Source organism: Pistacia vera, unplaced genomic scaffold (assembly GCF_008641045.1).
Source record: "Pistacia vera cultivar Batoury unplaced genomic scaffold, PisVer_v2 Contig51, whole genome shotgun sequence".
NCBI lineage: Eukaryota > Viridiplantae > Streptophyta > Magnoliopsida > Sapindales > Anacardiaceae > Pistacia > Pistacia vera.
Genome location: NW_022196346.1, coordinates 735,976 through 760,027, shown reverse-complemented (window position 1 = coordinate 760,027; position 24,052 = coordinate 735,976). Strand labels below are relative to the sequence as shown.

Genomic DNA, 24,052 nt, shown 5'->3' with positions numbered 1-24,052 from the left:
ATGATACACTATACAGCAAAATAGCATACCCCACCAGAAAATTAGAGCCTTTTCAGTAGCAATGCTTAGCCTCTGAAGCTTCAAGTTTATGCAATGAAGTCACAGAAAAAGAACCATGACAAAGCATCTAGTACAACGTGGATTTGACTCTGAAATTTGGTCATCACTCAAGTAACCCAAAGCACGGCTTTATTGAAGCTTTTGTAAGTCTTTTATTTATAAATTTGGTCATCTGAGATTAGGATTTAGGACCATCCTAAAACATAGTCAAGAGCAGACACGAACAGCAGAGAGAGTGGATAAAGCGCATAGGCCACCAAACACAACCAAAGAGGGAAGGTGGTGCGAAAGCTGGCAATGAGGCCCGTTACAAAGCAAACAAGTAGAATTACCAATACTAGCTGAAAAGTTCCATGTCAACTGACGAAAGTAAACAAGACCCAGAAACACTGACAGGGAAAGGATATTACTCATGGTCACAGATCCATATATCTGAAACAATATTGTTCCACGTATTAGGGACCATAATTATAAGCCAAACCAACCTTATTGCACGTTTTCTGTTTAATGTTAAAAAACAACTAGTAAAGAGGATACAAACCTCAGAGTATGTTAAGGATGCAGTTCTCAACCTCTTCCGGCTGGCAAAAGTTAGAGTTGAAACTACCTCACTAGAGGTAACAAATGGCAAAATGATGAATGAGATGAAGAAAGAAGGAACGCTTGAAGCAGTTGAGAAGTTGTCAACAGCGTCTACAAGAGGATCAGAACGCACAGCACCCATAAGCAGCATCAACACTGCTTTGGAGGCTTTCCACTTGGGATTTCCGATACTTTCTACGACCTCATCGTTTTCATCTCCCAACGGATCATACTCTTTCCTCGCCCGCTGTATTGCATCAATAATTTGTATCATGCAAAGAGATAGAATCTGCCTGCAGGAGGAAACCTTCTTAATATCAATAAATGAGCAACATACCTGATCAAAATCATTCAAAATTGTTAGTTTCATGGGAGTTCCATCCCGCCGTTTAGCAGAATGTTTAGCCTTAATAAGCCATCTTGAGATTCCAGCAACAAACTCATTCACATCGATGAATGAATCTTCAGATTTATCCATGTCTTTCAGAACTTGTTCAACAGCGTCATTGATGTTCATGTCTATCTCTTCGAATTGGATTCCTACTATCAGAGCCCTTAATTCCTTAGCGGATAGTCTTCCATCTGAATCCTCATCAATTGTGCTAAATAACCTGTCAGTAATGCGAAGAGTGCAATGAAAGTCAGATACTGACTTGCAAATTGATGTCTAGTTATACTTGTGCTGAGTGCCCAAAGTTTTTCATGGTCTAGCATACAAAAGAAAAGGGGTTTCTTTGTTTTTAATTCTTATAAATCTAATTAAACAACATGGTAATAAATATAGAAGGATGTTAAGCGAAGACCAACTTCTGTATGACATCTATATTAGGTAGACCATCATCTGTAAAGAATCTTCCCAGTGTGTCCGATCTCAAATGTTTTAAAATTCCCGATATTACATGCTTATGCCTTAGATATGCAATTCTTCTCTTTTGAATCAAAGGCTGGAATACCTGCGTCAGTATTCAAAAAAATGTTCTGAATCAGTTCAAAGGACAAAGAAAGAGAACAAACTAAGATCTTATGGTTAATTTGCTACAAGTTAACAGGGCTTGTTTCCGGCAGAAAATTCATAAAATCAACAGCTAGCAATGTGATCTTGAGGATCATTTATGAATTCTAGTTTTAAGTACCTGATAAAGGCAATAAGAAAGCACCAAAGAAATGGAGACGATGAGTGAAATCAGGATTACTAAACGACTACTAGAAGCTGCAGTGAGGAAATATTGTGGTAACTGGACAATGATGAATGGGATAGCAGATATAATCATTATCCTTGCAGCATAGCTCGTCCAAATCTCAGTGCTCACACGAGATCCTGCAAACATAATTATAGAACAAGTATGCATCAGGTTATTGACATCCAAACATTGAGCATTCACACCTGGAACTACAAGTTCCGTAGTTCTTCTGGTCAAATTCGCTCAAAAAGGGAAAAAATTGAGTATAAATTTCATTGTTGAAACTATTTTGAAGTAGCTAAACAGCAACATAGAGCTGAATAAGTAAAAGGCCTACGGAAGGAAACAGATGCCACAAAACACACTAATAATATAGCGTTATACCAGTTAAGCTGAATCTTTTAGTATCTTTCAAATCTACTGCAGTGGAACCTTCAATGTCACACTTCCCGGCTAGAAGACAGGAACCCCACAATATAGTTAAAAGCATAACTGTTGATCCAGCCATCAAGCCCATCCCAACAGATACCTGACTTTGAGCAGTATCCTTGCTCCCAGATAGTCCAGAAGCTACAGAAAAAACAGAGAGTATATCAGCATAAAGTGACCACTTGAACGTCAATATTAGAAGATCTCACTCTTTTAATATCTGTACTGTTTCGAGGAAATCCAAATTGGTGGAAAACTTGTAATTACTCTTATACAGTCATTATCTGATGAAGTTCTTGTCCCTGCAGTTCAACTACAGTGCAAAAGCCAAAAATAAAAAATCCATGCAAGTTCAACCTTTTTCCTAACACTACAGCATTGATAATCAGTTGGATTGTAGGTCAAGCCAGGACTGTTCCGATTTCAAACAAAGCTAAGCCAAAACAGCGCTGCCGAGTTTACTTCTCGTTTGTTATAAAAATAATAATAAATAAATAAATAAAAGGAACAGTGAGGCTTTAGTTATTCCTTGTGGAAAAATATGAAATTATATTCTATAATAAAAGTTTATACCACATGTTACTTACGATGAGCGTTCGAATATTCGAGGGAAATTTATGTCAACTTGAAATATATAAAATAATGAATAAGTAGAAGTTGCAAACGTTGAAGCAAGGCTGCAGGAAAATGAAAGCACATGAATTTATATCACAGATTAGTTGTAAAATATAAGCAACTGGTCGGGAATACACTTGTGCTCTCCGTAATTGATTGGAAAAAAGGAACCAAAATATTAAACTATATAATATTTTAATTTAGTTAGAATTATCAACTGTCTGGTTACAGTTTGCCCGTATGGCGGCTTGGAACCTAATCATAGAATAGCAAAACTTACCAAGATAAAATTAGAAGAGATCAGAGTTATGTGATCCCTGTCCGATTCTTGTATCAACCAAATGAGAGATAAATTAAACTGCTATTAAGACATATAGTTGTAAGGACTAAGGAAACCTCGCATAAGGAGATTCATTACTAATAATAGTTAAGCACTGTTATGCCTAAGGAAATAAAGGCCTGACGTGGGAAGAGTCACGTGAAGGGCGACCTGCTCTCGTCAGAGCAACACGCACACGTCAGACCTGCCAAGTGATGTGGAGCCCACACGCGTCCTTTCTCCTGCCACAAGTCGTGCGATGTCAGCTTGGAAAAAGGGAAATGGGACATAAAGCCTGATTATACACTGACAATCACACCAAACCACGGATTTAGCAATGATTATACATTTCAGTTCAGTATAAAATAGGGAAGACCCCTTCATTAAGGGGATTCGGCCATTTTACATAAAAAAGGAACAAAACAGAAATTTCTCTCTTGTAAAACTTTGCTTTGACTTTTTCGTCTGTTGTAAGTCAGCTCGCGACCGCGACCTGACACCCACTAATATCAATACAAATCAGTGGACGTAGGACTTGCTATCTTAGCATCCGAACCACTTAAAAATTCCCTCTACAGCTATTTTATTTTTCTGACATTCTATTTTCACGTACATCAAACAGTCACTTGATATTATACACGTAAAAATTCGTTGGTGCAAAATCCAGCATCAACAAGCACTCAGGACCAAACAACAGACCGCACTAGTTTGAACAAAGAAAGAAAGAAAACAATGTTTAGTTTGAAGAAACAAATGTCTTGCAGGCAAGTGCAAACATTTGAAGAGTGAAAGCAACATGGAGAGGTGGCAAAGTATGGTTAATTAAGCTCACCGAGGATGACTGCTGCATCAAGAACAGAGCTCAACACAGGCAAGAATAGACCACCAATAATGCCGGGACCGAGAATTTGCAGCAAAATTTCAGTTCCATCGGACAAAAACTTGGCAGCCAGGAACATCAAGTAGCCATAGACAAGAATAAGGAAAACATTGCCAAAGACAGTGGTGGTGCATGGCAAAAATCCATAGGTTTGGTCACAGGTATGCGATGATATCAAGCTGTTAAGTTGGATGAATGTTGGTTTCTCAACAGCTTGGATTCCGTCAGAGACCATGACAGAGGATAAATCGCTAATAGGCCGACTCTGTGCAGGGCTAGTTAGTGTTAGATAAAAGATGGGTATAAGAAAGAATGCAATTGTTTTTGCCATAACTTAAATTGGCTTTGTTAAACAGATTGACTGGCGTATTAGTCTCTATCTTTTTTTGCTGCACAGGCTCAGATGACTGAATATGAAGCTGGAAACTTTGGTATTTGAAGAGGAAGATGAGAATGTGATTCAACATAATAATAAGTCAACAAAGAAGAAGCAAGAGGAATTGTATAAAATATCAAACGAAAACCAATTTGAGAATAAAATAACTGAAAATGAAGTTCTTATACAGGAGGTACCTTAAACCTTACTGCAAAGTAGGTTTAGGTCGTCAAGTACCAAGTGAAGTTGGTCTTTATTTTAAATTTCGACATCAATCATATAACAACTTCAATCTTTAATGAAAATATTTTTGAACTTGTTAGGAAAAAACTATGATTAATCATCACATTGTACCTGTAACACTAATGATTTATAATATACAAAAAAAATCATTATACTATAATTTAAAAATGCAAGTGGATAGTACATGGAAGAAGTACTTTAACATTAGGGTAAATGCCAAAAAATACCCTCAACCTCAACTTGCCACGGTATTTCAAATTTTCTATTTTAACTTTGTGGGGGAGAGTCGTCACTATAAGGTGTTGATAATCTTTTGCTCTTGGAGGCTAACTTCTTCGGTTGTACCATAACCTTGTCAGTAATTCAAAATCTTGCTTATGAAATGCACTCTCACCTTTTTCTTTTGCACCTTCTGTGTTCATCTTGAGTTACAAAGCAACAATTCTTGAGAATTGGAGAAGGGGAAAATAGTTGAGGCCATTTTACTATTTTGAATTGGCTCTTTTTCTATAGCGAGTGATGTCGATAATTTATGTTAATGACGCACATGGATGAATGTGAAGTGAATAATTGATGTGTAACGATTACCCTTAAACTAAATCGACTCTTTTTATGAAGTGATGTCCATCCCTCATAGTAATGAAGAAATTAATTGCTGATTTACTTGGATAGTTGAATACATATGGTGACAGGCTATACAGCAGTAATAGTTTTATGAAGAACCGTAACAAAAAGAAGAGAGAGCACCGATTACAAACAGGCTTTGATTTTGAAATTTGGTCGTCGCGCACAAGTAACCCGAAGCTCGGTTATATAGCTTATTGAAGTTCTCTGCTTCTTATAAACTGCAATGGACTAGGACCATCCAAGAACATACACCAAAGGAGAGAGAATGGATAAAGTGCATAGGCCACTACACACATCCAAAGAGGGAAGGTTGTGCGGAAACTGACGATGAGGCCCGTTGGAATGCAAACTAGCAGAATTACTAATACTTCAGCTGAAAATTTCCATGTCAACTGCCGGAAGTAAACAAGTCCCAGAAACACTGACACCGAAAGTATATTACTCATGGTTACCGACCCATATATCTGTTTCAAGAAAATTTCACAATTATCAGGGGCCATAATAATTTTGCTATAAGTTAAGAGAAGATGCAAGCAGGTGAAACACTAAACGAAAGATAAAAATGAATTGTTTTATTTTATATTGCAAAGCATGTGAAGAAGATACTAACCTGTGAGTATGTTAAGGATGCAGTTTTCAAACTCTTCCGGCTCGCAAACGTTAGCGTTGAAACTACCTCACTAGAGGTTACGAATAGCAAAAGAATGAATGAGACAAAGAAAGAAGGAACGCCGGATGCAGTTGAGAAGTTGTCAACGGCATCTACCAGAGGATCAGAACACACAGAAGCTATAACTGTTCCCATAAGTAGCATCAACACTGCTTTGGAGGTCAACCACTTGGGATTCTTAATACTTTCAACTATATCATCACTCTGATGCCCCAAAAGATCAAACTCCGGTATTGTTTTCTGCATTTCATCTACAATTGCATCACGCAAAGAGACATGACCTGGAGGAAACCTTATGAAGAAATTATGAACATACCTCATGAAAATCATTTAAAAGTTTGACGTCTGAGCGTTTTCATCTGGTTTTCTGGTAGCAGAACGCTTCACCTTGTATAGCCATCTTGAGATTCCTGTGATAAACTCCTCCACATCAATATGTAAATCCCGAGATGTGTCAAACTCTTCCATTAATTGTCTAACAACATCATCATTGTTTATATCTATCTCTTCAAATTGGATTCCTATTATCAAAGCTCTTAATTCGGTAGCTGATAGTTTTCTATCCGAGTTCTCATCAATTGCGTCAAATAACCTGTCATTAAGGCAGGGAGAGTGCACTGAAAATCCATATTGGTGTTCAGTTCTAAAGGTTTCTTTTTATGGTTTGGAAAATTAACTGGGTGACTTTATTTGCAATTTATTTCTTGTAATCTATTCAAACAACTGTCAGATAAAAGGTAAAAGATATAGTTGAAAGTTTATAGCAAAGACCAACTTTTTTATGACATCTCTGTTAGGATGACCATCATTTGTAAAGAGTCTTCCCAGTGCATGCAATCTCAAATGTTTCAAAATTCCGGATATTACATGCTTAAGCCTTGCATGTGCAATTCTTCTCCTCTGGATCAATGGCTGAAATACCTGCATTCAGTGTTTAGAAAAATTATTCTGGACCAGTGAAGAAAGGAGCAAGAAAAAAACAAGTTAATATATTCAATTTAATTGCTAGCAACAAGTTAACAGGGCTTGTTTCCAGAAGAAAATTCATAATTCAAAAGCCAGAAATTCAATCTTGAGGATCATTTACGAACTCCAGTCTAACTACCTGATATAGGCAATAATAAATCACAAAAGAAACGGAGACAATGAGTGAAATCAGGATTGCTAAACGACAACTAGAAGCTTCTGTGAAGAAATATTGTGATAACTGGACTATTATGATTGGTATAACAGATATAATCATCATCCTTGCAGCAAAGCTGGTCCAATATCAGTGCTCACACCAGATCCTGCAAACAAAAGAAGCATGCATCCCATTATCGAACACGTATCATTTACCCTTTTAGTATTCCGAATACGATATTGTTCTGCATCAAAATTCCTCCAAGGATAAAATTGAGTATAAATTTCATTATTAAGACTGCTTTGAACTACTATATCTCCAGCCGACTAAAGATCAAATTTTCAAGAAACTAAAAAGCAACATACAGTTGCATAAGTAAAGTAGCATATGTTCTAATGTGTATGCACACAAACAGACCTTCACAGATCAGCATGTAATGCAAAACTGAAGTGTACGCATCAACAAGCACATAGACTTGGTGAAAATATAGGGATATACAAGTTAAGCTGAATCTTTTTGTATCTTTTAAATCTACTGCGGTGGAACCTTCAATTTCTCACTTGCCAACGATAAGGCAGGAGCCCCACAATATGGTGAGAAGCATAACAGTTGATCCAGCCATCAAGCCCATCCCAACAGATACTTGACTTTGAGCAGTTTCTTTGTTCCCAGTTAGTCCAGAATCTATAAAAACATCAGTGCTAATTAGAGTTGAATTAGATTACATTAGTCCATATTTTAAGGTAACCACTCTGTTGCAAGGAGGTTCTTTAACAAAAATGTAAGTATCCGGTAGTAGATCGAAAATCAAACTAGTCTAATAGACAAGCTAAACCAAATTTGAAGAATAAAAAACTCACCGAGGATGATTGCTGCATCAGGAGCAGAGCCCAATACAGGCAAGAGTAAGCCACCAATAATGCCAGGACCAAGAATTTGCAGCAAAATCGCACTTCCATTTGACAAAATTTTGGCACCCTGGAACATTAAGTAACCATAGACAAATAAGGAAAATATTGCAAAAGAGAGAGGTGGTGCATGGCAAAAATCCATAGGCTTGCTCACAGGTATCTGAAGATATCAAGCTGTTAAGTAACATGAATGTTGGTTTCTCAACAGCTTGGATTCCATCAGAGACCATAACAGAAGATAAATTGCTAATGGGCGGACTCTGTGCAGGACAAGCTACTGCTAGATAAAAAAGTATAAGACAGAATGCGAGCTTCCTTCCCATATTTTATCTTGGCTTTCTTTACAAGATTGAAAGGCTTATTGCTGTGTTTTTTGCTGCATAACCTCGGATGATTTATAAATAAGGCTGGAAGCTCATAATTTAATTACTAAGAGTGGGCTAAGATCAAAACGTGATTCAAAATTCAATATAATAATAAGACAGGAAAATCAAGACAACTAAGAACAACCAATGAAATTGGACTAAATGTAAAATGAAAACCAATTTGAGAATAAAATAACTGATGGAATGCAACATCACTAGCCTAAAGTTTCTGATGGAATGCAATATACAGCTGTAAGTGAGCAAGATTTCGATCCGGAAAGCAATAGTTTAGAAAGAGCATGTTGTGTCTATAGCTATAAGAATCACCATCTAGACGTCATCAAAAGTTTTAATTAAATTTATAGAAAAATTAAGGTATCAGTCACATGTTTTCAAGAATGCCGATCTTTTATAGAAGTAGAACGTCCGAGGTTGACTAACCTAACATTAATACAACTTATCATTAGGAAATAAATTAATTCACGTAGTTGATATGAAAATTTATGATTCTACTAGGTGTCTTGCGTCAGTGTCAGGGTATTTTCCAAAGAAATAAACAAGACAGCTGAATCATCATACCAATGAGAATAGAGCAGACAAATTGAGATTCAGATCAAGGTTTTGATCTCCGAGGATAATCTACACAAACAAAATTATGTTTGTTGATGCTTGATTTTGACACCAACGACTTGCACGAGCAAATAGTTAAGAGAGTCTTAGAAATTACACGTGATTGATTCATGAGATTTGAATATAGTGCTGAGATTATATATGTTTACAGAAAACATAAATAATAGATAGACAAGAGAGGTTTTTATAGCGGTTCAAATGCTTAAAGCAAATTCTACATCTATTGTTATTTTATTATTCTCTGTCTATTTCTGTGGTATTGCTCGTAAGATATACAAATATGGTGAAATACTTTGTTTACATAGAAGAATAATGAAGCTCAAATGTTTGCCTAACTCTCATCTGCACAGCCCCCCTCTTTTAAGAAGAGAGGTGCCAATTTATACACCTTTGAGGTCAATGTAATGAGTGTTCTTGCAAGTTGCCTTGACACATGGACAACTCTCCTTCGTCCTTATCTTAAAATGAGATAGGGGTTGTATAAAATATCTTTGAGGCGGAATGAGCTTGATAACTAGTACACTTTGTCCTTTAGGCACTTGTTGAGCTGACATTAGCCTGATTTTTTAGGCATAACAGAACCCCCCCAGTTTTTGGAATGCATAATCGCGCTTAAAAAACTCAGGTCTTTGATCTGAATGGCTGTCACACTATAGGCTGCAGTCTCGAACTGAAGAGCTCGAACTATGCTTGGCGCGATCGGGTGCTGAGAGCTAAGACCGCGATCTGAGCACTTGGAGCAATCCAAAGCTGAGCGCGATCTGATAATTGACATAAAATGTCTAGTAGATGAATTCTTGGAGGGAGCTAACATCAGAAACCCAAACGCACGACTTAGAGGCCTTAAACGGACATGCCAACTTAAACCAGCCATAACTTTTGATCCATGAGGAGTTTTGGAGCCCGTAAGATACCCACGGATAGCTTGTTCCAAGCTCTAGTCATGGGAGCATGGTAACCCGATTGGGGCCATTTTCGGGGCTAAAATCCGCCGTTTTGACATGTTTCAGTGCTGTTTTGAGTTTTCTATGCGTTTTTTCTGACGCTGGCAGTTGGTCATGATCTGAGAACTGAGAACACGGCTTGAGACTGTTCATAATCTCATAATTGAGAGCTGATCGCGATTTAAGAGCTAAGAGCTCGATCATAGAGCATAAAGAGCTCGATCAGAGAGCATAAGGAGCTCGATTAGAGAGCATGAAAAACTCAATCTGAGATCATAAGGAGCTCGATCTAAGATCATAAAGAGCTCGATCTGAGATCATAAGGGGTTCGATCAGAAAGCATGAAGCTTGATCTGAGAACACAAGAAGTTCAATCAGAAAGCGCGAAGCTTGATTTGAGACACACAAGATCAGCAATCTAAGCGCTCGGAAGCGCGACCTGGCCGCTCAGAAGCACTATCTAAATTATCTGAATGCATGATCTCAACGATTTTGAACGCACGATCTGGATTATCTGAGCGTGCGATCTAACCTCTAGATCCGAGAGCTAAAGATCAGCGATCTGAGCGTGCGATCTACGATATGACCACGCGATTCGAGAACTCTGATGCGTGCGATCTGGCCTAGCGATCTGGAGCTGAAGATCAGGGAGCTTGGACGCACGCGATCGGGGAGCTTGAACGTAGATTCGAGACTTGCATGGGCCACCAAACTGTTGATGTTTGATTTTGACACCAACGACTCACATATGCAAAGTGTTAAGAGAGCCTTAGAAATTACACGTGACGGATTCATAAGATTTGAATATGGTGTTGAGATTATATATGTTTGTAGAAAACATAAATAGTAGATAGGCAAGAGAGGTTTTTATAGTGGTTCGTATGCTTAAAGCAAATACACTGTTATTTTATTATTCTCTGACTATTTCTATCATTCTATGATATTGTCCGTAAGACATACAAAGATGGAGAAATACTTTGTTTACATAGAGGAATAATGAAGCTCAAGTGTTTGCTTAGCTCTCATCTGCCCAGCCTCATTCTTTTAAGAAAAGAGATGTCAGTTTATACACCTTTGAAGTTAATGTAATGAGTGCTCTTGCAAGTTGCCTTGACACATAGAGAGCTCTCGTTCGTCCTTCTCTTAAAATGAGATATGGTTGATATAGAATATCTCTGAGGTGGTATAGGTTTGAGAGTTAATACATTTTGTCTTTTAGGCACTTGTTGAGCTGACATCAACCTAATTTTGTAGGCATAACAATGTTAGAGGCATTATTATATTTGATATATATATATATATATATATTATACAAACTTTGCGGAAATATAACTGCTGGCAAACACAGCTTATCTGTGAAATCTTTGAAGAAATAAAATAACTCAAAACTAGTATGATCATTTGAGTTTCTTGCTTAGAAACAAGGCTTAGATTTTTCTTATTCTTTCGAGAACTCGAAGCATATAAAATTTTGAACTCTTATCTTCTACAATGAATTGCTTTAATTCACTCTCGTCTGTTCGACTTACAATGGGTTTATTGGGCTGCTGCACGTTGAACAACAGAACAAAAGTTTTATCAGTTTTTCACAGCTGCAGAAACTTTTTTGTGATGATTTTGGGTTATTTTTCTGGTCTTCGTTCAAGTATAGGATTGTGACTTGGTAATGCTCATGGCATCATTTCATTTTAAACACTTATTTTGATGATGAATGATATAATACTAATCATCAGTGTGCCAATTAAATTTTTAATATACGTTAAATAATATCTCATCAATAGATAAGTCATTCGAGATAAATAAAATAAAACTTTAAAAAAAATTAATTTTTAATATATGCTATAATTATGAAAATAAATATTTCAAACTTTGTATATGTATAGATAAGGCAAAACACAATTTCCTCAGTATAAAGGGGTCGAATGGTTCTTTTTAAAAATCAGATTTTGAAAACTATTCTAGCGAATTTTCACAAATTCAGGTAGAATTAGATATACTTCTCTAGGCAACTCAAAAGATTCTATTTTTTTATTAACAATTTTATTTTATTTTTTAACACTGGATCTGGATGATCCTTGTTCTGTTCTAAGAGGTGGAGTCAAAAGTTTTCCTGACGTGGCAGGCGTTAATTGGTAAGTCCAGAGAGTAGCAGAGAAAACAAAAAGCCACAGCCTTTGAGTGTCTCCGTTAGCATTTTCATTCCCACAGTTGGTGTTTTCTTCTGAAATCAACTCCAAAATTCAACCCAACAAAACCCTAACATGTCCACCCAGAACGAAGAACAAGTATCTTCACCTACCCAATACCAGTCACCTAGAACCCTAGCCCTAGAAATACCCCTAGATATACCAAATCTTCATAACTCTGACCAATTTGAAGAAGATCAGGATGAAGACGATCTAGAGGTGCTTACCCCCGTCTCTCAATCCACTGTCCCCACTCTCAGCCGCCGTCCTCCTATCAAACGCAAGAAACTTAACAAAAAAAACCGACGCGCTGCTGCTCTAGGAAAGAAATGGTTGAAAAAGCTCGGAATTCTTAAGCAAACCCTAAGACCAATTCCTTTCCGCCCCAACAGAAACCTAGATTTCTCCCGCCATGAACCTCTGTTGAAACGAATTGGGTTATGGGATTTTGTTCATCTGGAGTTCGACCCCAACATTCGTACAGATCTCATCGCCCAAATCATCGCAAATTACAACTCGAGCGCTCGTAGCAGCTACGTCAACGGTGCAAGAGTCCGTGTGAATCGGGCGGATTTGTCCCGCGCATTGAAATTGCCGGTAGGGAAGGATAAGAATATCGTCAATGTGAATGCGTCGGACGGTTCTGGGGAGTCTTGTGAGAAAGAATCGGAGGAGTCGATAGGGTTTATCCAAGAGGTAGTGTCGAATTGGATGCTTTTGCATGACGACACGTGGATGATGCCGCAGGATGTGCTGAATTGGATGAATATGATCAAAGAAGGGAATTTTGAGAAGACTTTGTGGGCTACTTTGGTTTGGTTTATGGTGGAGAAAGAGTTAACGGTCTCAAAGTTGGAGAATTGTTATTACGCTTCGCATTTGCAGTGTTTGATCAAATGTCAGAAAGCGGAGTTGTTGAGAGAAGAGGTCAAACAGCAGCAGGGGGAGGTGATAGAGGAGATCAAAGAAGAAGAGGAGGGGGTGAGAGAGGAAGTCAAAGAGGAAGAAGAGGGGGTGGGAGAGGAGATCAAAGACGAAGAGGAGGGGGTGGGAGAGGAGGTCAAAGATGTAGTGGAGGAGGTGAGAGAGGAGGTCAAAGATGAAGAGGAGGAGGTCAAAGATGAAGAGAAGGAGGTCAAAGATGAAAAGGAGAAGGTGAGAGAGGAGGTCAAATATGAACAAGAGGAGGTGAGAGGAGAGGTCGAAGAAGAACAAGAGGTGGCGAGAGGAGAGGTTGAAGATGAACAAGAGGAGGTCAGAGGAGAGGTCAAAGATGAAGAGGAGGTGAGAGAAGAGGCCAAAGATGAAGATGAGGACTGTGATGGGGATGTGAAAATGCATGATGGGGTTGATGATAGTAAAACAACTGAGTTGGAGGAGCATAACATTGAGTTGTGTCTTGGTCAAGATAATGTTGTTAATGTAAAAGAGAATGTTGTGAAAGAGGAAAAGGAGGTTGTCGGAGATGATGATGTCGTCAATTTTGGGGGAAATAAAAATGAAGAACAACAGGGTCCCTGGTTATTGGATGGGAAAAATGATGTGGTTGAGAATGAGCCTTTTTTAAGGGGGTGTACTCTTGGTGATGATAAGGTTATGGATTGTGATGAGGAAAGGAAACAAGAAGTGGAAGAAGAAGGAGAGGAAGAGGGAGGAGAAGAAGAGGAGGAGGAGGAAGAACAGCAGCACGAAGCAGGATTTGCTCTTTCTCCTGAACCTGATACTTTGGAGATGGTATCCTCAGCTAATCTTATTCAAGGAATGGAAACAGTGCAAGTTCCTTTTAATAATGGGATACAGATTTGTGATGATGATTTGCCTGGGGAGTTTCTTTCGTCTAGGGTTGATACTCATACAAATCCAGGCGCTTCATCTTCACATTTTGGTAATGGGAACAAGAGACCTATTGATCAGGAGAATGAGGTGTCTCATCTTAGTGGTAGCAATAAGCGGTTGAGGAGTGGAGGATCATGGGTTAATAAGTCATCTTCAGATTTTCACATGTGTATGGAGCAAATACAGCATTGGATGGGAAAGGCTACAATGATGTATGAGGCAAAAGATCAGGTTTGTGAGGAGTCCAATGTGAATCAACAATTTTTAATTAATGAAGTGCAGAAGCGGGATAACATGATTGAACACTTGCATAAGGCGAAGTTGGAGGAACAACATAAAAGGCAGATTGATGTCTATAAGCTTGAGCGTGAACTTTATGTTATGGCAAATGTCCTTGAGGGATATAGAAAGGCTTTGAAAGAGACTCATAAGGCATTTGCTGAATATAGAGCACGGTGCCCGCAGGCTGATGATCCGCTTTACCAGGATGTTACTGGTGGTGGAGGTTTAGTTCTAAGCACTATGGAACTGGAAAAGGAACGTGTGAAGCAAGAAGAAGAGAGAAGGAAGCAAGAAGAAGAGATGAAGCTAGAAGAAGAGACAAGGAAGCAAGAAGAAGAGATGAAGCTAGAAGAAGAGACAAGGAAGCAAGAAGAAGAAAGAAGGATGCTGGAAGAAGAAAGAGTGAAGCTAGAAAATGACAGAAAGAAGCAAGAAGCAGATAAAAGGAAGCTAGAGGAAGAAGAGACAATGAACCGTGTGCTAATTGAAAAGAAAATTAAGGAGTTTGAAGAAGGATGGATTTCAAACTTCGAAGCACATAATTGTGGGGTTCATATGCTTTCTATGAAGGTGCTTGATGTTGAAAATGAGGTAAAACACTTCAAGGAATTGCTTGCAAAACAAAAGGTTTCTGAAGATACAAAATGCGCTCCAAATGAGTGATTGTCTGGTCGGTAAGTCAATGAATTGAATCATGTTACTAATAGGTTAATGGAGAGGAACGTTTAGCCAAAAAAATTATAGTTTCTGCACCTCTTTTTCTTCCTAGTTTATAGATTTATGTATTTAAATCTTTAGTATGTGTTGATATGTTAAGATGGCGGCAGATCATTTTAGTAGGCTAGAAATGCTATACTATGTTGTCTGCTTGTGATCACTCATCATTTATGAACGTGCAATTTGTGCTTCTTGTTTGCCGTTAAATATGAGCAATGAATTTGCTAATTCCCTGCCCCCAAGCTCCTCTGTATTTGGGATTACGCAAATTAACTATTGCCTGATGAGTTGTTTCTGGGGTGAACTTCTTTGATAGGTGGTGTCTGCAAACTTGTTCCTTATTTGTTATGTTAGCCATTTACTTGTTTCTTCTTTTAAAACATGTTTTGTACACTTTCTCATGATTGCTAAAAAAATGAGGATTAATTTTCATTGTTCTATTTTATTTTTATGGGAAGTTGGTGTGGAGCAATAAGCATCAAATATCTGTATGCCAATATCTAATATTTCTATGGTGAATTTTTTGCTCTAAGTTGGGTTGTAAAATGGAGAATAGAAAATTGATTATGCTGTTGTGCAAAGCTTGTGCCTGCTGCATGTAGATATACAAATTGGAATTTTGCAGAGTGGAAAGAGATCTGAATGTTGCATCTAACAGCAGCAATGACAAGTAGCTAGAATCAGTGTAATACTGCTTGTTTGTTTCAGAAATGGATGAAGTAAGACATCATCTAGGAAATAGTTTCCAATTTATGTAGTTATTTTTCCTAAACTTCCCCTACTTTAAACCTTTGCTTGATGATTGGTTTGTTGGTTTGGGATTTTCTTGTCTCTGAAGATGACCTGCGTTTGCTTTATTATCTTCTACATCGTTTACCAGAGAATGAGAATTGGTCGAGTATTGATGGATGTTACTTGTGCAGCTGCTGATCAGAGTTAGATCTTATCAGGTTAAACTTTGAGGTTAGCTCTGAATCCATGCCTTACGAAAATTATAACTACAGCCTGAGGCAGTGAGAGTCAAGTTAAGAGCGGGGCAACCCTCTGCTGTTTATCACCAGCTATTTCCTGCTATGAGACAGCATTAAAAAATTTGACACTGGGAAAACATATGAACGTTATAAGAAAATTTTAGACTACCACCTCAATAATTTGAGTTGGTGCTACAAACCACTAATAAATTGATATTTTATTAATTTTATTTTAAACCAGAAACTAAAATAAAAGACCAAACTGAACTGAAGCATAAAACAGAGGACCAATAAGATACAATTTAGTAAACTCAATAGGTGTCAATTAATTAGAGGCTTGTGGCATTAATTTAGATTATTCGTACCCTAGTTATACTCTAGACTCTCTCGTATGTTATATATATAAAGCAAACTTGAATAATACCAAAAACATCTCTATGTAATAAGACTCCTTTGAATTTAAGTATTAAAACTTTCTTCCTTTGGGAGCAAGCCAAGCAGCAAAATTCAGCTCACCGATTTTATGGGCTAAATTTTAATGCTAAAGAGTCTTATCAGCACTTTTATAAGAAAACAAGGGGAAATCAAGTGGTGGTAGAGGGTACAAACAAAAGCACTGTAACGCTGTCCATTGCTTGCATATTTACTTATATTCGCTTAATAAAATTTAGCCCAAACTGAGTCAAGGAATAAATTTATGTGAAAATTATTTTCCTAGAAATTCAGTAAAATGATTGAATTGTTGTAGCAAATATAAGAAATAATTTTTGTTTAACTATTAAAAAAATAATACAATTGATCTTAACTATTAAAAGAAAGCGAACGACATGTTCTCACCCAGCGTTAAGTGAAATGGCATGGTCTCATTCCCGGTTTCATAAATTCCAGATTTCCACCCTTACATTAAACGTTATTTCATTTTTTTTTTTTTTTTTTTTCTCTAACTATTAAAAGCTAAAATAGTCATTTATCATATTTTAATATTTTCGTTTCTTCCAAAACATCTCTCTCTCGCCCTCTATCCCCCATCCTGTTCATCCCGCAAATCGTCGGCCGTCGCAACCTTTTGCTTCGCGCGATTGTTGCTCCATGGCCGGATTCCGGACGATTGAAGGCACCAACACCTCACCTGACACTACCATGGGCTTCATCCCCCCACCCTCATCAAAACCCCATAACCCCCTGGCCGCACCAACTCGCTGTTCACCGGCTACTGCAGCTGATCTCGTGCGACTGTCGCGCACTTGGAAGCCTCACCACCGCCAGTTTTTACCTCAAATCAAACACAATTAACACCTGCTTCTAATTGCTTATTGTATTTGGTTGATTGTTGTGTGTAGTCAGGTCGCCAACGACCCCCGTGTCATTGGATTTCTGCACTCCTAAGCCATGCCCACAACCTGCTCGAAGAAAAGCCACGCCCACAACCAACACCAAATCTATTTTTTTGGGACTAATTTAAACTTTTTAGGGAAATTTTTGTAATATATTAAAAATTGAGGGATTAATAGGAATTTTTAAAAAATAAAATTATCGCTGACGTCATCGGTTTAACCGATTGACCAATTGACCCGTCATCGGGCAGCAAAACGGGTTACCCTCCTAGTTTTAAAACAATGATTTAGGGAACTCAAGCACTATACTAATTAAAGCTTATATGGACGCTGCGATTATCAAAAGAAATTATAATAATAATAGATTGTACAGAGTATAACATGCATTGATATTCATTTATAATTTTTTAAATAATAACATTTATAGTATTAATTTATAAAATACGGATAATATATTTCACTTCATAGAGTTAATAAAAAAAAGAGTTCCAAATTAAGTCAATAAAGACTTCAAAGTTTCATATACCTTTTATTATGGAATTTGTAGTCTCTTTTTTAACATCACTACTATACGTGGACCGATTGGATATTGTATCAAAGATTCAAAATATAGACTTTTTAATTGTTAATAATTTGATATTTCAATGATTGATCTTAATGCTTACCTTCATCATGACTTTTTAAAATCTAGACTTTTTAATTAGTTAATAATTGCATAAATTTAATACTAAGAGTGGGCTAAGATCAAAACGTGATTCAAAATTCAATATAATAATAAGACAGGAAAATCAAGACAACTAAGAACAAACCAATGAAATTGGACTAAGTGTAAAATGAAAACCAATTTGAGAATAAAAAATACATGATGGAATGCAACATCCCTAGCCTAAAGTTTCTGATGGAATGCAATATACAGCTGTTAGTGAGCAATATTTCGATCCGCAAGCAATAGTTTAGAAAGAGCATGTTGTGTCTATAGCTAAGAAATCACCATCTAGACGTCATCAAAAGTTTTAATTAAATTTATAGAAAAATTAAGGTATCAGTCACATGTTTTCAAGAATGCCGATCTTTCATAGAAGTAGAACGTCCGAGGTTGACTAACCTAACATTAATACAATTATCATTAGGAAATAAATTAATTCACGTAGTTAATATGAAAATTTATGATTCTACTAGGTGTCTTGCGTCAGTGTCAGGGTATTTCCAAAGAAATAAACAAGACAGCTGAATCTTCGTACCAATGAGAATAGGGCAGACAAATTGAGATTCAGATCAAGGTTTTGATATCCGAGGATAATCTACACAAACAAAATTAGTTTGTTGATGCTTGATTTTGACACTAGCAACTTGCACGAGCAATAGTTAAGAGAATCTTAGAAATTACATGTGATGGATTCATGGATGAATATAGTGCTAAGATTATATATGTTTACAGAAAACATAAATAATAGATAGACAAAGAGAGATTTTTATAGAGGGTCGAATGCTTAAAGCAAATTCTACATCTATTGTTATTTTATTTTTCTCTAGCTATTTCTGTGGTATTGCTCGTAAGATATACAAAGATGGTGAAATACTTTGTTATAGAGAGGAATAATGAGCTCAAAGTTTGCCTAGCTCTCATCTGCACAGCCCCCTCTTTTAAGAAGAGAGGTGCCAATTTATACACATTGAGGTCAATGTAATGAGTGCTCTTGCAAGTTATCTTGACACACGGACAACTCTCCTTCGTCCTTATCTTAAAATGAGATAGAGGTTGATAAATATCTTTGAGGCGGAATGAGCTTGATAGCTAGTATCTTTGAGGCAGAATGAACTTAATAGCTAGTACACTTTGTTCTTTAGGCATTTGTTGAGCTGACATCAACCCGATTTTTTAGACTAGCAGAACCCCCCCCAATTTTGGAATGCGTAATCGCGCTTAAAAAACTCAGGTCTTTGATCTAAATGGCTGTCACACTATAGGCTGCAGTCTCGAACTGAAGAGCTCGAACTTTACCTGGCATGATCGGGTGCTGAGAGTTAGTACCGCGATCTGAGCGCTTGCAGCAATCCAAAGCCGAGCGTGATCTGATAATTGACATAAAATGTCTAGCAGACGAATTCCTGGAGGGAGCTAACGTCAAAAGCCCATGCACAACTTAGAGGCCTTAAACGGACAGGCCAACTTAAAACAGCCATAACTTTTGATCCAGGAGGAGTTTTGGAGCTTGTAAGATACCCACGGAAAGCTTGTTCCAAGCTCTAGTCATGGGAGCAGATAACCCGATTGGGGCCATTTTCGGGGCCAAAATCCGTCGTTTTAACATGTTTCAGTGCTGTTTGAGTTTCTAGGTTTTCTGACGCTGGCAGTTGGTCATGATCTGAGAACTGAGAACACAGCTTGAGAATGTTCGTAATCTCATAATTGAGAGCTGATCGTGATTTAGGAGCTAAGAGCTTGATCATAGAGTATAAAGAGCTCGATCAGAGAGCATAAGGAGCTCGATTAGAGAGCATGAAAAACTCGATCTGAGATCATAAGGAGCTCGATCTGAGATCATAAGAGCTCAATCTAAAATTACAAGGGGTTCGATCAGAAAGCATGAAGCTTGATCTGAGAACACAAGAAGTTTAATCAAAAAGCGCGAAGCTTGATCTGAGACACACAAGATCAGCAATCTAAGCGCTCGGAAGCGCGACTAGCCGCTCGGAAGCACGATCTAAATGATTGAACGCGTGATTTGGATTATCTGAGCTGCGATCTGACCTTTCGATCCGAGAGCTAAAGATCAACGATCTGAGCGGGCGATCTGCGATATGACCACCAGACCGAGAACTCTGATGCGTGCGATCTGGTCTAGCGATTGGAGCTGAGGATCGGGGAGCTTGGACCCACACGCTAGGGAGCTTGGACGCAGATTCGAGACCGCATGAGCCACCAAACTATTGATGCTTGATTTTGACATTACGACTCACATGTACAAAGTGCTAAGAGCCTTAGAAATTACACGTGACGGATTCATAAGATTTGATATGATGTTGAGATATATATGTTTGCAGAAAACATAAATAGTAGATAGGCAGAAAAGTTTTTATAGTGGTTCGTATGTTTAAAGCAATACACTGTTATTTTATTATTCTCTGACTATTTCTATGATATTGCCCGTAAGACATACAAAGATGGAAAAATACTTTGTTTACAAAGAGGAATGATGAAGCTCAAATGTTTGCTAGCTCTTCTGCCCAACCCTATTCTTTTAAGAAGAGAGGTGTCAAGTTATACGCCTTAAAGTAATGATATGAGTGCTCTTGCAAGTTGTCTTGGCACATAGAGAGCTCTCGTTCGTCCTTATCTTAAAATGAGATATGGTTGATATAGAATATCTCTGAGACGGTATGAGTTTGACAGCTAGTACATTTTATCTTTTAGGACTGTTGGGCAGCCTAATTTTTTAGGCATAACAATGTTAGAAGCATTATTATATTGATATATATATTTTTTATACAAACTTTGCGGAAATATATCTGCTGGCAAACACAGTTTATCTGTGAAATCTTGGAAGAAATTAAATACTCAAACTAGTATGATCATTTGAGTTTTTGCTTAGAAACAAGGCTTCGATTTTGCTTATTCTTTCGAGAACTCGAAGCATATAAAATTTTGAACTATTATCTTTACAATGAATTGCTTTAATTCACTCGTCTGTTCGACTTACAAGGGTTTATTGGGCTGCTGCACGTTGAAAAACAGAACAAAAGTTTTATCAGTTTTTCACAGCTGTAGAAACTTTTTGTGATGATTTTGGGTTATTTTTCTGGTCTTCGTTCAAGTATAGGATTGTGACTTGGTAATGCTCATGGCATCATTTCATTTTAAACACTTATTTGATGAGTGAATGATATATAATAATCATCGGTGCGCCAATTAATTTTAATATATGTTAAATAATATCATAATATCTCATCAATAGATAAGTCATTCGAGATAAAAAATAAAACTTAAAAAAAATTAATTTTAATATATGCTATAATTATGAAAATAAATATATCAACTTTGTATATGTATAGATAAGGCAAAACACCAATTTCCTCAGTATAAAGGGGTCGAATGCCCTTTTTAAAAATCAGATTTTGAAAACTATTCTAGAAATTTTCACAAATTCAGGTAGAATTAGATATATTCTCTCAGGCAACTCAAAAGATTCTTTTTTTTTTAATTAAACATTTTATTTTATTTTTAACAATGGATCTGGATGACCCTTGTCTGTTCTAAGAGGTGGAGTCAAAAGTTTTCCTGACGTGGCAGGCATTAATTGGTAAGTCCAGAGGGTAGCAGAGAAAACAAAAAGCCACAGCCTTTGAGTGTCTCCGTGCATTTTCATTCCCACAGTTGGTGTTTTCTTCTGAAATCAACTCCAAAATTCAACCCAACAAAACCCTAACATGTCCACCCAGAACGAAGAAACAAGTATCTTCACCTACCAATACCAGTCACCTAGAACCCTAGCCCTAGAAATACCCCTAGTATACCAAATCTTCATAACTCTGACCAATTTGAAGAAGATCAGGATGAAGACGATCTAGAGGTGCTTACCCCGTCTCTCAATCCACTGTCCCCACTCTCACCGCCGTCCTCCTATCAAACGCAAGAAACTTAACAAAAAAAACCGACGCGCTGCTGCTCTAGGAAAGAAATGGTTGAAAAAGCTCGGAATTCTTAAGCAAACCCTAAGACCAATTCCTTTCCGCCCCAACAGAAACCTAGATTTCTCCGCCATGAACCTCTGTTGAAACGAATTGGGTTATGGGATTTTGTTCATCTGGAGTTGACCCCCAACATTCGGACGGATCTCATCGCCCAAATCATCGCAAATTACAACCGAGCGCTCGTAGCAGCTACGTCAACGGTGCAAGAGTCCGTGTGAATCGGCGGGATTGTTCCGCCAAATTGCCGGTAGGGAAGGATAAGAATATCGTCAATGTGAAGCGTCGGACGGTTCTGGGAGTCTTGTGAGAAAGAATCGGAGGAGTCGATAGGGTTTATCCAAGAGGTAGTGTCGAATGGACTTTTGCATGACGACACGTGGATGATGCCGCAGGATGTGCTGTGAATTGGATGAATATGATCAAAGAAGGGAATTTTGAGAAGATTGTGTGGGTACTTTGGTTTGGTTTATGGTGGAGAAAGAGTTAACGGTCTCAAAGTTGGAGAATTGTTTATACGCTTCGCATTTGCAGTGTTTGATCAAATGTCAGAAAGCGGAGTTGTGTGAGAGAAGAGGTCAAACAGCAGCAGGGGGAGGTGATAGAGGAGATCAAAGAAGAAGAGGAGGGGGTGAGAGAGGAAGTCAAAGAGGAAGAAGAGGGGGGTGGAGAGGAGATCAAAGACGAAGAGGAGGGGGTGGGAGAGGAGGTCAAAATATGTAGGAGGAGGTGAGAGAGGAGGTCAAAGATGAAGAGGAGGAGGTCAAAGATGAAGAGAAGGAGGTCAAAGATGAAAAGGAGAAGGTGAGAGAGGAGGTCAATAGAAAGAGGAGGTGAGAGGAGAGGGCGAAGAAGAACAAGAGGTGGCGAGAGGAGAGGTGAAGATGAACAAGAGGAGGTGAGGAGAGGTCAAAGATGAAGAGGAGGTGGAGAAGAGGCCAAGATGAGATGGGGAGGACTGTGATGGGATGTGAAAATGCATGATGGGGTTGATGATAGTAAAACAACTGAGTTGGAGGAGCATAACATTGAGTTGTGTCTTGGTCAAGATAATGTTGTTAATGTAAAAGAGAATGTTGTGAAGAGGGAAAGGAGGGTTGTCGGAGATGATGATGTCGTCAATTTTGGGGGAAATAAAAATGAAGAACCACAGGGTCCCTGGTTATTGGATGGGAAAAAGATGTGGTTGAGAATGAGCCTTTTTTAAGGGGGTGTACTCTTGGTGATGATAAGGTTATGGATTGTGATGAGGAAAGGAAACAAGAAGTGGAAGAAGAGGAGAGGAAGAGGGAGGAGAAGAGAGGAGGAGGAGGAAGAACAGCAGCACGAAGCAGGATTTGCTCTTTCCCGAACCTGATACTTTGGAGAGGTATCCTCAGCTAATCTTATTCAAGGAATGGAAACAGTGCAAGTTCCTTTTAATAATGGATACAGATTTGTGATGATGATTTGCCTGGGGAGTTTCTTTCTCTAGGGTGATACTCATACAAATCCAGGCGCTTCATCTTCACAAGGTAATGGGAACAAAGACCTACTGATCACGAGAGGAGATGAGGGTCTCATCTTAGTGGTAGCAATAAGCGGTTGAGGAGTGGAGGATCAGGTTAATAAGTCATCTTCAGATTTTCACATGTGTATGGAGCAACTACAGCATTGGATGGGAAAGGCTACAATGATGTATGAGGCAAAAGATAGGTTTGTGAGGAGTCCAATGTGAATCAACAATTTTTAATAATGAAGTGCAGAAGCGGGATAACATGATTGAACACTTGCATAAGGCGAAGTTGGAGGAACAACATAAAAGGCAGATTGATGTTATAAGCTTGAGCGTGAACTTTATGTTTGGCAAATGTCCTTGAGGGATATAGAAGGCTTTGAAAGAGACTCATAAGGCTTGCTGAATATAGAGCACGGTGCCCGCAGGCTGATGATCCGCTTATCCAGGATGTTACTGGTGGTGGAGGTTTAGTTCTAAGCACTATGGAACTGGAAAAGGACGTGTGAAGCAAGAAGAAGAGAGAAGGAAGCAAGAAGAAGAGATGAAGCTAGAAGAAGAGAGAAGGAAGCAAGAAGAAGAGATGA

The 24,052-nt window shown here is 38.1% G+C and overlaps 2 protein-coding genes and 1 pseudogene across 2 annotated transcripts; 1 reads left to right on the top strand and 2 right to left on the bottom strand.

Annotated features, from left to right (window-relative positions):
• Positions 1-245: 245 nt before the first annotated feature.
• On the bottom strand, positions 246-4,160 carry LOC116106080 (sodium/calcium exchanger NCL1-like). Its single transcript, XM_031392434.1, is given in 8 exon segments — positions 246-399; positions 401-492; positions 602-889; positions 980-1,253; positions 1,450-1,595; positions 1,776-1,960; positions 2,208-2,393; positions 4,019-4,160. Coding segments are annotated over 8 exon segments (1,452 nt in total). The 5' UTR covers positions 4,146-4,160.
• A 1,343-nt stretch (positions 4,161-5,503) lies between these two features.
• On the bottom strand, positions 5,504-8,339 carry LOC116106133 (annotated as a pseudogene).
• Positions 8,340-12,136: 3,797 nt separating this feature from the next.
• On the top strand, positions 12,137-15,395 carry LOC116106132 (golgin subfamily A member 6-like protein 22). Its single transcript, XM_031392482.1, has one exon. It carries the CDS (start codon positions 12,217-12,219, stop codon positions 14,920-14,922), a length of 2,706 nt encoding a protein of 901 aa, XP_031248342.1. The 5' UTR covers positions 12,137-12,216; the 3' UTR covers positions 14,923-15,395.
• The last annotated feature ends 8,657 nt before the right edge of the window (positions 15,396-24,052 follow it).

Excerpts from the sequence above, each read along its gene's own strand:
- LOC116106132 (XM_031392482.1), top strand. The coding sequence starts at position 12,217 with ATGTCCACCCAGAACGAAGAACAAGTATCTTCACCTACCCAATACCAG.